This window comes from Danio rerio, chromosome 4, assembly GCF_049306965.1.
Source record: "Danio rerio strain Tuebingen ecotype United States chromosome 4, GRCz12tu, whole genome shotgun sequence".
Lineage (NCBI taxonomy): Eukaryota > Metazoa > Chordata > Actinopteri > Cypriniformes > Danionidae > Danio > Danio rerio.
In genome coordinates this window covers 7,692,091-7,706,870 of record NC_133179.1, presented here as the reverse complement: position 1 = coordinate 7,706,870, position 14,780 = coordinate 7,692,091, and the positions used below count along the sequence as shown (strand labels likewise).

Here is a 14,780-nt window from a genome sequence, read left to right as displayed (position 1 = left end):
GAACAGTGTCTTGAGTCATGGTTTGGCACTGCGGACAGCCGTCGACTTGCGGCGCCGGTGTGTGTACCCTGATAGAAACCTATGTTTAGAATTCTGAAATGCATGGCACTGCATGGCATGTCGCAGAGTGGCACTTCTGATGTGTGACTACCTTAAGACACAAAGCATCATCTGGATTTGTGTGTATTCATTTTATTCTGCCTGTATATGGGTTTTTTGACCCTCAAAGCTCTGTTGAATTGTGTTTTATGGATAACCCTGGACCATGGTTTGAGCTAAAAAAAATAATATATATATATATATATATATAAATTCTTAAGAAATATTCATCAACATTCCGGTTGACCTGAGGGAGTAAATTAAGAGTGATTTTTTATTATTATAATTTTTTTTGATATGAAATATTCCAACTTTATAAACAACGTTGCATGTGAGTGCTGTTTTAGATGTATATCAACATTAGTTTAATGGCCTCTATGCACAGCTAGAGTTTTAAAGCCAATGATAAACTTTCGGTGAACACTTAATGTGACTATTTTCAATTTCACATGGTTGTTTTTACAGCGTCAACGTTGTAATGTAATAACAATACATTCAGTTAAATAGACTTAAGCATTTATTTAGTTGTTCAAGCGTAAAACAAGATGAAAGTCTATTGTACCACCAGCACCTTCAGTAAGAATAGGCTAGCGCAAAAATTACATTGAAATTACTGGGGTATAATAACCCAAATAAAGACATGGCGGGGGGGAAATGGAATTTAATGCAGTGCTTCTTGTCCGATCAGAGACCCTCTTCATATCGTATATCTAACAGGCAGTGAAGATCGCTGATTTTAAAAGAAATTAGATCTTAAACATGACAATTTTGTAATGGAAAGACAGTTTGGGCTGCCTGGCTGAAAGTTAAAAGTACAGCACATTCACCAAGTTATCATACTTTTAAAATGTTTTAAACGCGTTTATTTGCAGAATGATTTGTCTTATCTGATTTATTTCAGATCAAATTTGTCAGTGTAAATGCCATTCTTGGGTAAGACTTGTAAAGTATGTACTAATACAGAAATATAACAAACAAACAAATCTGAACATAACAAACAACCTCACCTGCAGAAACATTCTCCAATGTGTGCCCTCATGACTGTAATATCAGTTTATACTATTTTAACTACACAAACACACACACACACACAGTAGCTTATATAATCTCTCGCACTCTAAGTAGCATTAATATACAATACCTAGAAAAAGCAACAACCCAAAAACACGACGCAATCACTTATAATACCAACAGATACCCGTTTCTTCAGCCCCTCATTACTTCTCCAACGCTTTTATTCTGACAGGCGTGGCAGTTCAGCCAATCAGGTGGGGAAATGTGTCTCCGCCCCGCCGCTATTGGTTGATCTCTGGAGACTCGGGGGCTGTTCCGATATTAATGACCGCTGGGCAGACAGAGGCATGTCAATGTGACAACCGAACGAGCGGCTGCAGATGCGCCTCTGAACGCGGAGGAAGGAGGAGGTTGTCAGTGCGAGGGACTCTTAAATAGCTTCCCGACGGCTCTCACCTGCTGGATTTTGCCTCATTCGCAGGGCAAAACCTAAATTTTTGGAGCAGCATCCGTGATTCTTTATACATCTGCGTTGGAGGAAGAAGAACACGCGTGCGTATTTTCGTTTGCGTGGCGCGCGCTTTCCGGAGCACTGCGCTATAGATGAACGGAATACATGTCGCTTTATCGCTCGGAATGACTTGCGTTGAAACGGTAAGTTGGAACATTTCTCGGCTAAACCGAATGCTATTTGTTCATAAATATAAATGGTAGTGTCTTAACTGCATGGCCAAGTTGAGAGAATATGCGTCAGAGTGATGAAACGAGCGTGATATGCAGGGAAAATGGATAGCAAGCACGTAGGTAGTTGAATAAATAGACTGGAACACTAAATTCCTGTTGCTGATGTCGCGGACAAACGTGAGCATCAGCAACAGGAAATCTGTGCTCCAGCTTGGCATCTGTATTTTTCTGGACACAAGGCACGTCCTGGACGGATCCTGGTCTTGCATCTGGGCTGTTCTCAATCTCCCTTAAATCACCCTGTTGCCGTCCAGGATGTTCTACAGCACCCCTATAGCACATGCATTTCAGATGCAGCTGCATTGAGCATCCACTGTACTGTAAGTATCGTTAAACGAATCTCCATCGCCTTGAATGGAGGCATTGTGATTCTGATCCATTCCTCTGATCTGCATTCATTGCTTAAGACTAATTTATACCATCCACAGCTCAACACCTCCTATGCAGATGATGACATTATTGTAACCCCAGCTGTTAATCGCACAGCGAGTTTGTCCTCTGACATCCCTTTGTAGGAGGAGGCATTCAGGAATCGTAGTTGTATGTGTTTGCATGCATGCATCTTTGCAGTACTCGATAGAAGTAATGCATATTACAGATCCACAGTAAAATGGGAAGTTGTGTAGAATAAAATGCATGCATACATATTTGTAAACACCCAAATACTGTATGACTACTAGGCAGCAGATACTAATTAGACGATCAGGTTCCAGGAGCAAGTTATGGGGCCTTGCAGAAAAAAAAAAAAAATCTGGAAAGGTTTGGCTAATGAGTATGCCTTGCCATAGTGGACCTTAGTGAGACCACCCTGACAGCAGGCCTGCGGGTTCACTGACTCGTTACAAAGCACAAATATCAAGGGACTAAATGGAAAGCAAAACAGTCAATTCAGCGTGTGTCCTTAGGGTCGTTCTCATGACTAACTCTCCAAACTCAAACCCAAGCAGACGGTTGCTAATCACAGATGTAATCACATGGACCATTTGATGGCTGCACTAATTAACAGACAATAAGTGAAACCCTTGATATTAAGGATCTCTCAGACGCGGCTTCTGTGAACACATTGGAGTGGTTAACTGATTTTAGTAGCTCTTTGTATGACGAGATGCTGGTAAATTGCTTCCTCTGATCTTTACGTCATACCAAACAGTTTGAAGCCCAAAGCAATGATGGATGTGCGGTTTGAAATGCAATTTTTTTCAAGCCTGCATTGTTAGTGTTAAGTGCTGTTAGCTACACACAAAGCATCACAACACATCAAGTGCAGCGTTGTCGCTTTAAAAGCAATATTAAACATATCCATGGCAAAACACTGAGTGAGATCTTCTCAAATCGTATTTGTGTTGTTGACTATTTAATATAAAACATGCCAAATGCCTAAACTAAAATGTCTGCGTATATATTTTATGCATGTATGAATATGAAAGTACATTTAAGACACGGTAAGCTAGCTTAAATGACTTCCTCCCCATGCTCTGTCTGTTGAAAAGGTCACCGCACTCCACGTTCCCCTCATTGCTTCAAAAGCCTCGATTAGTTCTTCTTCAAAATATAGATTTTAATAAGAGAATATGATAGCAGCATATGCTATCTGTGCTTTCAGGAGTAAACAGAGCAGAACCATCTGAGGACCACTGCTGTGCTCTCCATCTGTTCTTCTGTTAGACTGATACCTGTAGTAGAGGCATCCGGAGCACATACTGGGAGAACTGGGATCTCATTTTGTTAAAATAGTCAAGCTAGAGATGCTTAAAATATACCAAACCATGTATTATTATACTGGGACCAAGCTTTCAATCAATCAGGCCCAATTACAGTGATGGGACTGGGGGATTTGATTGGTTTTCATAATTAGGTTCTTCATTTATAGTGTAGTTTAGTGATGTCGTTGTGCACAGTATATATTTTTTTCAGGGTAGGTTATATATGTCAGTGCAAACAGTATCACATATCAATGTGTATTGATAGAACTGTGGATTAGCTGTTAGGGATGTAGGAGTGAGATGTTTGTAAAGTGTATTCAGAATGCAAAATGAAACAAAAAAAAATAATGCACAGTTAGAGATGAACATTTCAGATGCCTGTCTGATGTAAAAAGGATTGTTTTGGCCTTTAAATATTCTGCATTCTTATACACATCAATGCGTTTTGAACATTCGCAAGCAGAGAATCTGTTTATCCCAAATTCAATTCCAGCAGTGAGGCCTTCCAACAAAGACTAGCTTAGAATGGGGTCAATAATAGAAATGAGAGATAAATGGACACTGTATTGATCCCTGACAGGAGATATAGTAGCTAAATAGTTTGCCAGCTGGTTTACAACATTTTGTAGACAGGCTTTTATGTTTTGTTTAAACCTTAGAATAGAATAGCACGCTTCTGCTTACATTTCAGGGCAGAGCTGTTTCAATATTCATCCTGAGCAGTATAGAGCACATACTGGGAGAACTGGGATCTCATTATGTTAAAACAGTCAAGCTAGAGATGCTTAAAATACACTAAACCATGCATTGCTATATGGATAGATTGACTACACAAGCTTTCAATCAATCAGGCCCAATTACAGTGATATGCTGTATTTGTACTCTGGGGGATTTGATTGGTTTTCATAATTAGGTTCTTCATTTATACTGTAGTTTAGTGCACAGTATCCTTTATTTAGGCTAAGTTATACATGTCAGTGCAAAACATATCATATATCAATGTGATTGTATTGAAAGAACAGTGTTGGGGATGTTTTGTGTCAGGATGTTTGTAAAGTGTATTCAGAATGCAAAATGAAACTAGACATAATGTACAGTACAGTTAGAGATGAACAACATTTCAGATGCCTGTAAGGGTGTAAAAATGACTGTTTTGGCCTTTAAACATTCTGCATTCTAATAAACATCAATGCATTTTGAACATTCGCAACCAGAGAATCAGTTTATCCCAAATTCAATTCCAGCAGTGATGCCCTTAAACAAAGACTAACTTAGAATGGGGCAATAACAGAAATGAGGGATAAATTGACAATGTATTGATTCTTGACAAGAGATTTAGTAGCTAAAATGCTTGCCAGTGGGTTTACAACATTTTCTAGAAAGGCTTTTATGTTTTGTTTAAACCTTAGAATAGATTAGCATGCTTCTGCTTACATTTCAGGGCAGAACTGTTTCAATATTCGTCTTTTTACATTCATCGTCTTCGAATATCGAATTTAATAGTCTAATAGAAATCTAATAGTCTGGAAATATCTGCATACCAAATTGTGATTGGTCTATTTCTGTAAATTGATTTGCATCCATAAATGCCACTTGTCTTTTTCAGGGTGTCCGCGGGGTCTTCAAAGGTATTAAAAATTGATAAATCAATTTAAGGCCCTTAAAATGAAAAAAATAATAATTCCTTACATTTTTATATAGCGCTTTTAGGCACTCAAAGCGCTTTACACAGGGGGGAATCTCCTCCTCCAATACCAAGTTTGCAGCATCCACTTGGATGATGCGAAAGCAGCCATTTTGCGCCAGACCACACACCACACACCCACTGATTGGTGAAGAGGAGACAGAGGGATGAAGCCAATTACGATGTGGAACTGGTTAGGAGGCCATGATGAACGGAGGCCAGTGGGCAAATTTGGCCAGGATGCCAAGGTTAAACCCCTACTCTTTTTCAAAGGACATCCTGGGATTTTTTCCTGGGATTCAGGACCTCGATTTAATGCCTCAATCGAAAGACAGTGCTCACTGTAAAAAGTATTCAAAAGTCTTAAATACTGTTTCACAAGGTATTAAATTCGGTATCAGTATGCTAAAGTTTGCCTGAATTAAATCTTTGAATATCGGGATGCTGATTAATTTATTTGACATCACGCTGCTTTTTTTACTGAAGTAACCAGGGAAACACTGATATTCCTGCTTCTGCAAAGAAGTGTTGACCAGATCTTAAAATGTATGCAAAGAGACTTAAAAAAAGCCTTAAAAGGTATTGAATTTTAATCTCCAATTCCTGTATTTACCCTGTTTTTGCTCTTAGATTTCCTTGCTTGAAGTCACACTTACACTGTAAAGACAGTGTTGCACTGAGTGTGAAGTTTCATGCACAACCCACAACAGAAGATGCATGCTGTGTGTCATGACAACAGCAAAGCGCCTCTAATGTAGTATTTCATTTACACAGAACCAAAGCCTTAAACCTGTGCATCTCCCCAGATCTCTGACTTGATATTTCCATCAGAAAATGCATTTCTAGTTTAACGATGTCAGCATGAGTTAGAATGTTCAACACAATTGGTTACAAAATCCAAAAACAGTCTACGTATACTCGTACTATACGTGGCAAACAAACAACAGCTGCCGCAGAAAAGCTAAAACCTGTGGGGTCCATTGGTTAATTTGGAACATTGATTCTGCATTAACCGCCGACTCGGTGCTGATTTTGTGAGCACATGGGAGCAGGTGCAAAGGGAAGCGTTCCTTGAGCATTGCACTGGAAACTTCATTATGCACACACATTGCATGGCAAAGTCTGTTTAATGGACTCTTCCCTTACCTTGAAAATAGTGTAATGGCAAATCAATGAAGTAAAGGGCAGGGGGAGGAGCTGCAAAACAGACCGTACCACCTACTGCGAGGCCTATGCAAACTGGTTGCCAGCTAGTCTCTTTGCGGCTTTTCCAGGCCTGGTAGAATGTGAAAAGAGGAGACAAAATGAGAGCTGCAGCAAAATACAAAGAGGAGAGAAAGAGAGAGCATGAGTGTAAGAGCGAAGGGTGTCTTTCTGTAGACGTTTGTGCGAATGAGTGAGTACATTTCTGGAGCCCGTCTGAACATTATTCTCTCTTAACCATCCCTATATCACAAAATGGCTCTTTCTACAGGAAGCACTTTCACCTCTGCTCTACGTTCTGTACATGTGATCTGTAAATGACAGTTTAGCTAGAAATGACAACCTGCTGCTACTGTATATCTGGTATCAGATGTATTTCAATCATCCATGGAAGCTTTCTGGTCATTTATGCTCTGCTTTTATGTTATTGACTGGCATGTTCTAATGAAAATAATTTCATAATCATAATTGTCACATAATAATTGCTTGGTAGTTGAAACCAGAAGCTTACATACACTGTATAAAAAGGCACATAACCAGATGTTAATGTGACTATACCTTTCTCTTTCAGGTAAGTTAGGATTATAAAATTCTGTTATGCTTAGTAGCAGAATAATGAGAGATATTTGTTTTTAATTGTTACAACTTTTCTTAAAAGTCAAGTTTACATACAATAAGATTATTATGCCTCTGAAAAAGCTCAGATGATGGTGACAAGGTTTTTGAAGTTTTTATTGGCTAATTGACAACGTTTAAGTTAATTGGAGGCACAACTGTAAAATAATATTTAAGGAACCTTCCTGGTCCACTTCACAGAACAGCATCATAAAGAAAAAAAAAAAAACATTATGTAAAAATACTGAAGCAATATCTCAAGACATCATCCAGGAAATTAAATCTTGGCCACAATCGGGTCTTCCAAACAGACCATGACTCACTCAGCATACTGCCAAATTAGTTAAAATGTGCTTTAAAAACAACAGAGTGAAAGTTTTGGACTGGCCATCACAAAGCCCCGATCTCAATCCTATAGAAAATTTGTGGGCAGAGTTGAAAAAGCTTGTGCGAGCAAGACAGCCCACAAATCTGACTCAGTTCCTTCAAAATTTCAACAAACTTGTGCGAAGCTTGTGGAAGGATACCCAAAACAACCAAAGTTATACCATATAAAAGAAAAGCTAAAAATAAAATACCAAGGAAATGTATGTAAACTTTTGAGTGTCTAGAAATGAATAAAAAATTATTCTCAAAAAAAATAAAAATAAATTCTGACATTAAGCACATGTATATCATTTAGGTAATCCTAACGGACCTAAAACAGTAAAGGTTTAGTATGATTTACCTTCAAACATTAAAAAAAAAAATTGTTATGTTCCTTCTTTTAGAGTGTATGTAAACTTCTGGTTTCAACTGTATCTATAAGAGCAGGGTGGGCTGCGATGTGGGAAGCTGTTAAATTAAAACAAGTAAAATAATAATTTTAACATTAAATCTTTTGTGTTGTTGCTTTGTTATGGAAAATCCTTTTGATTTGTATTAGTGCTTGTGACACCTTAATTACACTTGAACTCAAGTGACAAGACAAATGGCTTTTGCGAGTACTATAAACATCAGTCAAGTGCCAAGACAAGGTCAACACAGCTGTTTTAACACATCTAACAGGATTATTACAAACGACAGTAAAAATGCATGAAGAAACAAACAAACAGCAGTAGAAAATAAAAGTTATTATCCCCAGTGCAGTTTACATTGAGTTTCTACAGCTATTTTCCAATCCCCAGAGGCGCTAGGCTTGGACTTAAAGAGGACCTCAAGCTCAGTAATCAGTCCCCAGCCCAAGATTTACTGTCCATCTCAAAACAGCTCAGCCCAGAGCAAACACAGGAGCCGGGCTGCCACCGTTCAGCCTGAGTTACTTCCCAGGGTCAGCAGGCCTTCTGCCCACCGGACACATTTATTCAAACATGCCCCTATATTTCACAGACCCAATCAAGATGATGCTAGCTCTGTGATATCAGGTCTGGCAAATAACGACGGGGAACGATTCTCTGACTCCTACTCCCTCCAATTTCGTTGACTGACTCTGCAGTACATCAAGATGGTGATTAGAGGCATCCATCTTGAAATTCCATTTTCTCTGGTATTAGTTGCATTTCTCTCTGTCTCTGAATGTGTGCCGCTCTATGCAAGGTATTGCCACTTAAGCTCTACGAGCCACGGTGTTGTTCCAAGTCCTTACGTTTGTATGTTCTCACCTACACCTAACTGGGTTAAAGCTAATTTCCTTCATTTGTCTTTGACTGGAGTTTTTAGTTGGTGCACCATACCTTTATTGCTGTTACAGAGTTAGTGGAGGTTAATACAGGTTTAGATGTATTAGTGTGCCTCATGGTTTGGGAGTTTTTTTTTCTTTCCTGCCTCTAGAACATGAATGTATATATACCTATAGCTCTTGCAAGGTTGTTTCAGGAGTAAAATGTATTGATTTAGATTCAGTTCCTCTTAAAAATGTATTTGATTTGCCAAATAGACACCACATTGTTTTAGCCGCCTATTTAGCTGTAGCTGAATAATCATCAGTATAATTGTGTTCTGAATAAAAAGTGCGGGCAAACCCAACAGTTGCAGATAATGCTGTTGACTAGAGAAGCCTTAGTGGAACTCAGTCACAGCCCCAAATTATTCATGCCCCATTGAACTGCGCCTTTATTGTGCATTGTTAAATGGTCCTATTCACAATGCGAAATCACTGAACACTGAAACTCTGGCCCTGCATCAAATACATAACCTTGTCTAAAAGGACAAGATAATAAAACAATCCTGCAAAACAAAACAGAAAGAGTGCATAGGAGCCTGTATATATTCCGTGTCAAGTTCTCATTTTTAAATCTTTCTGTACTTAAATTAAATGAAGAATGAATTACCACAATTTAGAAGAGACTACAAAAGATAAGAACTAACTGCAGCTTCATTAACGCTATGCTGTCAGCAGACAAGCATGTCTATGCACTGCACTAGTATTGAAACAACACTCCTAGAAAGAACATGCAGGTACTGTAGGAGCAGTGCTCCATTTAACATGTCTGGAAAATAGGCCACTCGTGTCAGTCAGGAAAACTAGATGCATTTTCCAGTATTTATGGCTGACAAGGGTATTGTCAAACATCCATTTTTTCAACAGCTCTGATAGTACCCCCTATACCTATGTGGTGTAATAAACATTCAAATTTAATAGCGCTCATTACCTGCCAGGCTTATTAATAATTTAATAAACAAGTGCACTTTAAATAAATCTGCTGTATTCATGAATATCAATCAGTTTTTCAGGTTCTGTATTAAACTATTTTATTTATTATTATTATTATTTTTTTAACATTATTGGCTTAATCAAAAATCATTGTCGCCTTGGAAAAAATAATAATAAAAAAAATCACACATTTGCCCCCTCAATTACTTTGTTAAAAATTGTATCTCCACAGAACCTTGAAGAATTAACTCTGCGTTTCTTCATGTCTGTGAAAATTAGTGTAGATTTTCAGTGGTGTCCTCACTACCTTGCCCCTTTCCTTGGGCACTGAAGTTAAAAAGGAGGGATGATGGTACTTTATAATCTTGGAATCTTAGTCTTTCTTTTTTGTCTTGTTCAGCTTCTTTCTAGCTATGGCACTTTTCATGGTAACCCTAAGTCATTAAGTGGCTTTAAAAAGATGAAAAATAACATTTATTTAGTATGAAAAATAATTCCGATACACCCAATCTAGCATTTGAAGATGAAAGGCCATGGTATATGTTGTTTATAGCCTAGTTGTAGCTTTGTTTTCACTAAAGTGGAGTGTAATGAGAATGCTTTATTTATATCGCTAAAGCATTTCATCATGGTGAGTTGCATCTGGGGATTCTACCCTTTTGAAAAATAGGGAGCATTATTAATGCCTACAACAAGTTGAACACGCTAAGCTTCGTAATTCCCACATTTTAGGGAACCCCAACTTTAGAATCTCCAAATAATATCGGAGGTGAAGGACATCCATATCCATATGTCAAAGGCTTAGCATGCAAGGTACCGCTGAATAAAATGTCAGCAGACATCAGAGTGCTTTAATGTGGCTTTTGTAAATGTCAGCATGCCTCTGTCTTGCCTTAGTGATGCCCTTGCATTTTTCCGGTAATTATATGCTAATGTTTTTCATCTCTTCTTATTTTCCTTAGGTAGCAGTGGATTAGGCTGAAGATGGCATCATCTGTAGCATTAAATGAAATGAACGGCCTTGCTTCTGCCTAGCTGACTTCGCCACTACCTTAGGTTTAATGGTGACCTTTTCACCTTTATCGCCTTCAAACTGAAAAAAGGAGACTCTGCGGCGGAACATTGCATCTGTTCACAGCACATCAGTCAAGGCCTACGAAAGGCCTACTGTTGGATTCAACTGTGATCACCACAAATGGTTGATTATTTTTGAAGTAAAGTGCTTTTGCCACAAAATCTTTAAGGACCAACTACTTACTGGTGGGAACTGTGCCAATATGAAGGACATATCTTTTATGGATTATTTGCTTGTGGGCCTTGCAATGGCAACGTTTGTTATTGCTGCAGAGGAGAAAATCAGTTGTCCAAAACTTTGTGTATGTGAAATCAGACCCTGGTTTTCCCCTAGCTCTGTCTATATGGAGGCTCCCACGATTGATTGTAATGACCTGGGACTTTTTAAACTACCCACGAGATTGCCATTAGATACACAAGTTCTTTTACTTCAGACCAATAATATTGCTAAAAACGAGCACCCTTTGGATTATCTGACCAACATCACTGAGATTGATCTCTCGCAAAACAACCTATCATCAATAAATGACATCAATATTGGCTCTCTCCCTCAACTCTTATCCCTGCACATGGAGGAAAACTGGATATGTTCCCTACCAGACAACAGCCTTTCCCAACTGACCAACCTTCAGGAGCTCTACCTGAATCACAACCTCATCTCCTTAATTTCTCCCGAGGCTTTCCGTGGCCTTCAGAGCCTCCTGAGACTGCATCTCAACTCCAACCGTCTTCAGATCATAAAAAGTGAATGGTTTGAGCCACTACCAAATTTGGAAATTCTAATGATTGGGGAAAATCCTGTCCTTTCTATTCAGGATATGAACTTCAAGCCTTTGAGAAACCTGCGCAGCCTGGTTCTTACTAGAATGAACCTGTCCCAGATACCAGATGACTCATTTCTGGGTCTTGACAACCTAGAGAGCATCTCATTCTATGATAATACATTCCCTAAGGTGCCCCATGGTGCTCTCAGGCATCTTAAGAGCCTCAAGTTTTTGGATCTTAACAAGAACCCAATTGGAAGAATTCAAAGGGGTGACTTTGTGGACATGCTGCACCTTAAGGAGCTGGGCATTAACAGTATGCCTGAGTTGGTGTCAATTGATAGTTTTGCCCTCAACAACCTCCCAGAACTGACCAAAATTGAAGCTACGAACAACCCAAAACTTTCCTATATACATCCTAATGCCTTCTATAGGCTACCGAGGCTGGAAACTCTAATGCTGAATGGTAACGCTCTAAGTGCCCTGCACAGGATCACAGTGGAGTCGCTCCCAAACCTTCGTGAGGTTAGCATGCATTCCAACCCTATCCGCTGTGACTGCGTTGTACGGTGGATGAACATGAACAAGACAAACATCCGTTTCATGGAGCCTGACTCCCTGTTCTGTGTGGAACCTCCCGAGTATGAAGGTCAGCACGTGCGTCAGGTTCACTTCAGAGAGATGATGGAGATCTGTCTACCTCTCATCTCTTCAGAGAGCCTTCCCACACAAATTAGCATGGATCGTGGGAGATCTGTGTCCCTGCACTGCCGTGCCTTTGCTGAACCTGAGCCAGACATATACTGGGTGACTCCATCCGGGAGAAGGGTCATCCCGAATGCTGTTTTTGAGAGATTCTACATGCACCCTGAAGGCACGCTTGATATTTACGACATCACTGAGAACGAGGCTGGATTGTACACTTGTGTGGCACACAATCTTGTTGGGGCGGACCTGAAATCTGTCTCGGTGCAGGTAAACGGATACTTCCCACAACCTGTCAATGACTCACTGTATGTAAGCGTTCAATCTGTTCAGACCCATTCTGTGTTGATAACCTGGAAGGCCTCTCATGGTAGCCTGGCCCCAAACATTAAGTGGTATACGATGCCTGGTGCAAATTATCCAACCGTGGCATTTACAGCTAGGGTACCATCTGACGTGACACTATACAACCTTACACATCTCAGCCCTGCTACCCAGTACAAAGTGTGTGTGGACATTCACAGCGTCCACCGTAATCATGACACCAAGTGTGTCAATGTCCTAACTAAAGGATTAGAACAAATTGTGAATGACTCCGAGAGTTGGGACATGGCACTGATTGCTGCTTTTGGTGTGCTTTTTATTGTGATGTCAGTGGCTTGCTTTCTGATTTATATGTTTATGAGGAACCACTGCATTTATGGAGAACTGAAGCGATGCCCTTCCAATACAGCACTGATGTCGGAGACCAGCCAGCAATCACCCTTTACAAGGCTTTGGATTTCTGGGAAAGGGATGCCAGCAGCTGTTGAAGTGAAAGCCACAGTCATAAATGTATTGGACAATGCCTTTTAAGCTGCACATGCAGAGGACCACAGGAACTACAAGCAAACTGACAAAGGCAAGAGCGCAGAGATTACCGTTCCAACTTGCCATTTATCTTTTTGCCTTGACACAGACATCAAATTCAAATGGAAGGGATGTCTGAACACCTATAACTAGCTCTATAGCCCCTCATCTTGAGCTGTCAGATGTGGCAAGTGGCAATGGAACAGTGGTAACTAGCCAAAACTAGAGGGACAGACTTGCTGCTAAAATATGCAGTGTGATATTTGTAGGCCATTCACTGAAAACAGATGATATCAATACATCAGGAAGGTGTCGTATCTCATACCTGACTGTTAAATGTGTAAAGAGTAGTGGAACAGTCCTTGTGGTCCCAAGCAATACCGTCTGTGCTGTACGACAACCATAGGCGCGTTAGAGACCCCGACTGTTTGTTGAGAAGGAAACCAGTAGACTAGAAGATTTACGGTGATTATGACGTGAACTTTTGATGAAATATGTCGTTTTTCTATTTAAAAGCAGATCTGTCTTTTCATGGCTAAAATTGTTATATATTCTATCCAGATATGTAACAGGTATCTTCTGTGCAGTAGCCAGGCAGTAAACATGTGCGAGTTACCTACAGTATGAAAGATACAACTTAAGTAACGAGACCACACATTTGCTGAATAAAACACAAATGTACATCTTAAGGAATATATATATATATATATATATATACATAAATATATTATATTTGGTTATATTACTATCAGGACTGGATGTTGTTGAATGCAGACACTTTAAACGCATCTCTCAGACATTAATTGCAGATGGTTGGTCATGACAGGGTAAGTGCCTACTACTGAATCTTACACCAGAAAAAGAAAGAAAGAAAAAAACAACACTTTTGAATGTTTCTGTTTCTTGAGAGATCCCTGGAGAACAGAGCCATGATTCCAGCCTCACATGCAAATTTGTGCAAATACTATATGAGTATTTTTTAGCATAAACATGGTTTAAAAGCATTGCGACCTTGCTTTGAGTGTGAAAAAGCCATTTTTATATTGACTGTGCTGTCTGTTCTACCCTAAGCAAATTAGTCACTAAGACCAATATGCTTAAGGTGATGTAAAAACTAAATAAATGTCAGCATTTTTTTTTCTTCTCATATTGGAATCGGGATGTTTACTCATCTAGTTTTTCATACCGAAGGGCTTGTTTCTTGAGAGAATAGTACATCCAGAAATGAATGTTCCACTATCACTCGCACTCATGCCAGTTCCAAACCTGTATGACTTTCTCTTCTGCCAAACACTTTTCAATTAAGTTAAATGTGATCGAAACAACATGAGAGTCAGCAAATGACTGTTTTCATTGATGGGTACGTTTCCAACAATGCTACTTGGGGGAGGCTGACTGCATTTACATGGACATCGATAATCAAATAATTTACGTTAATCTGAATAAGGCAATAGTATGATTAAAGTGTTTATATGAGTTGCTTTTAGAATGTTTCTGTTTTACATAGTACATTGATTGAGTAATGTCATTACATCACCATGCTCTTCAATCTTTCCTCAAAAGATTTACTCAAAAGATTTCTGTGCATTTCATTTCAACTTTCAAACTCCTGGTTTGTTTGACAAATGTAAGTGCTCCGAATCGGGCCCAGTTGGCCGGCCCTGGCCCGGTTGGAAGAGGTGTGCAAAAGTGCG

The 14,780-nt window shown here is 39.4% G+C and overlaps 1 protein-coding gene across 2 annotated transcripts; it reads left to right on the top strand.

The window, feature by feature from the left end:
* Positions 1–1,462: 1,462 nt before the first annotated feature.
* On the top strand, positions 1,463–14,233 carry lrrn3b (leucine rich repeat neuronal 3b). Of its 2 annotated transcripts, none has more exons than XM_009300056.4 (2): positions 1,463–1,767; positions 10,657–14,233. In XM_009300056.4, the coding sequence occupies exon 2, from the start codon at positions 10,972–10,974 to the stop codon at positions 13,090–13,092; it is 2,121 nt and encodes a 706-aa protein (XP_009298331.1). In that variant the 5' UTR covers positions 1,463–1,767; positions 10,657–10,971; the 3' UTR covers positions 13,093–14,233. The 2 variants fall into 2 exon arrangements, with proteins under 2 accessions (XP_009298331.1, XP_009298332.1); XM_009300057.5 differs by having other exon boundaries at positions 10,661–13,775.
* Positions 14,234–14,780: the final 547 nt, after the last annotated feature.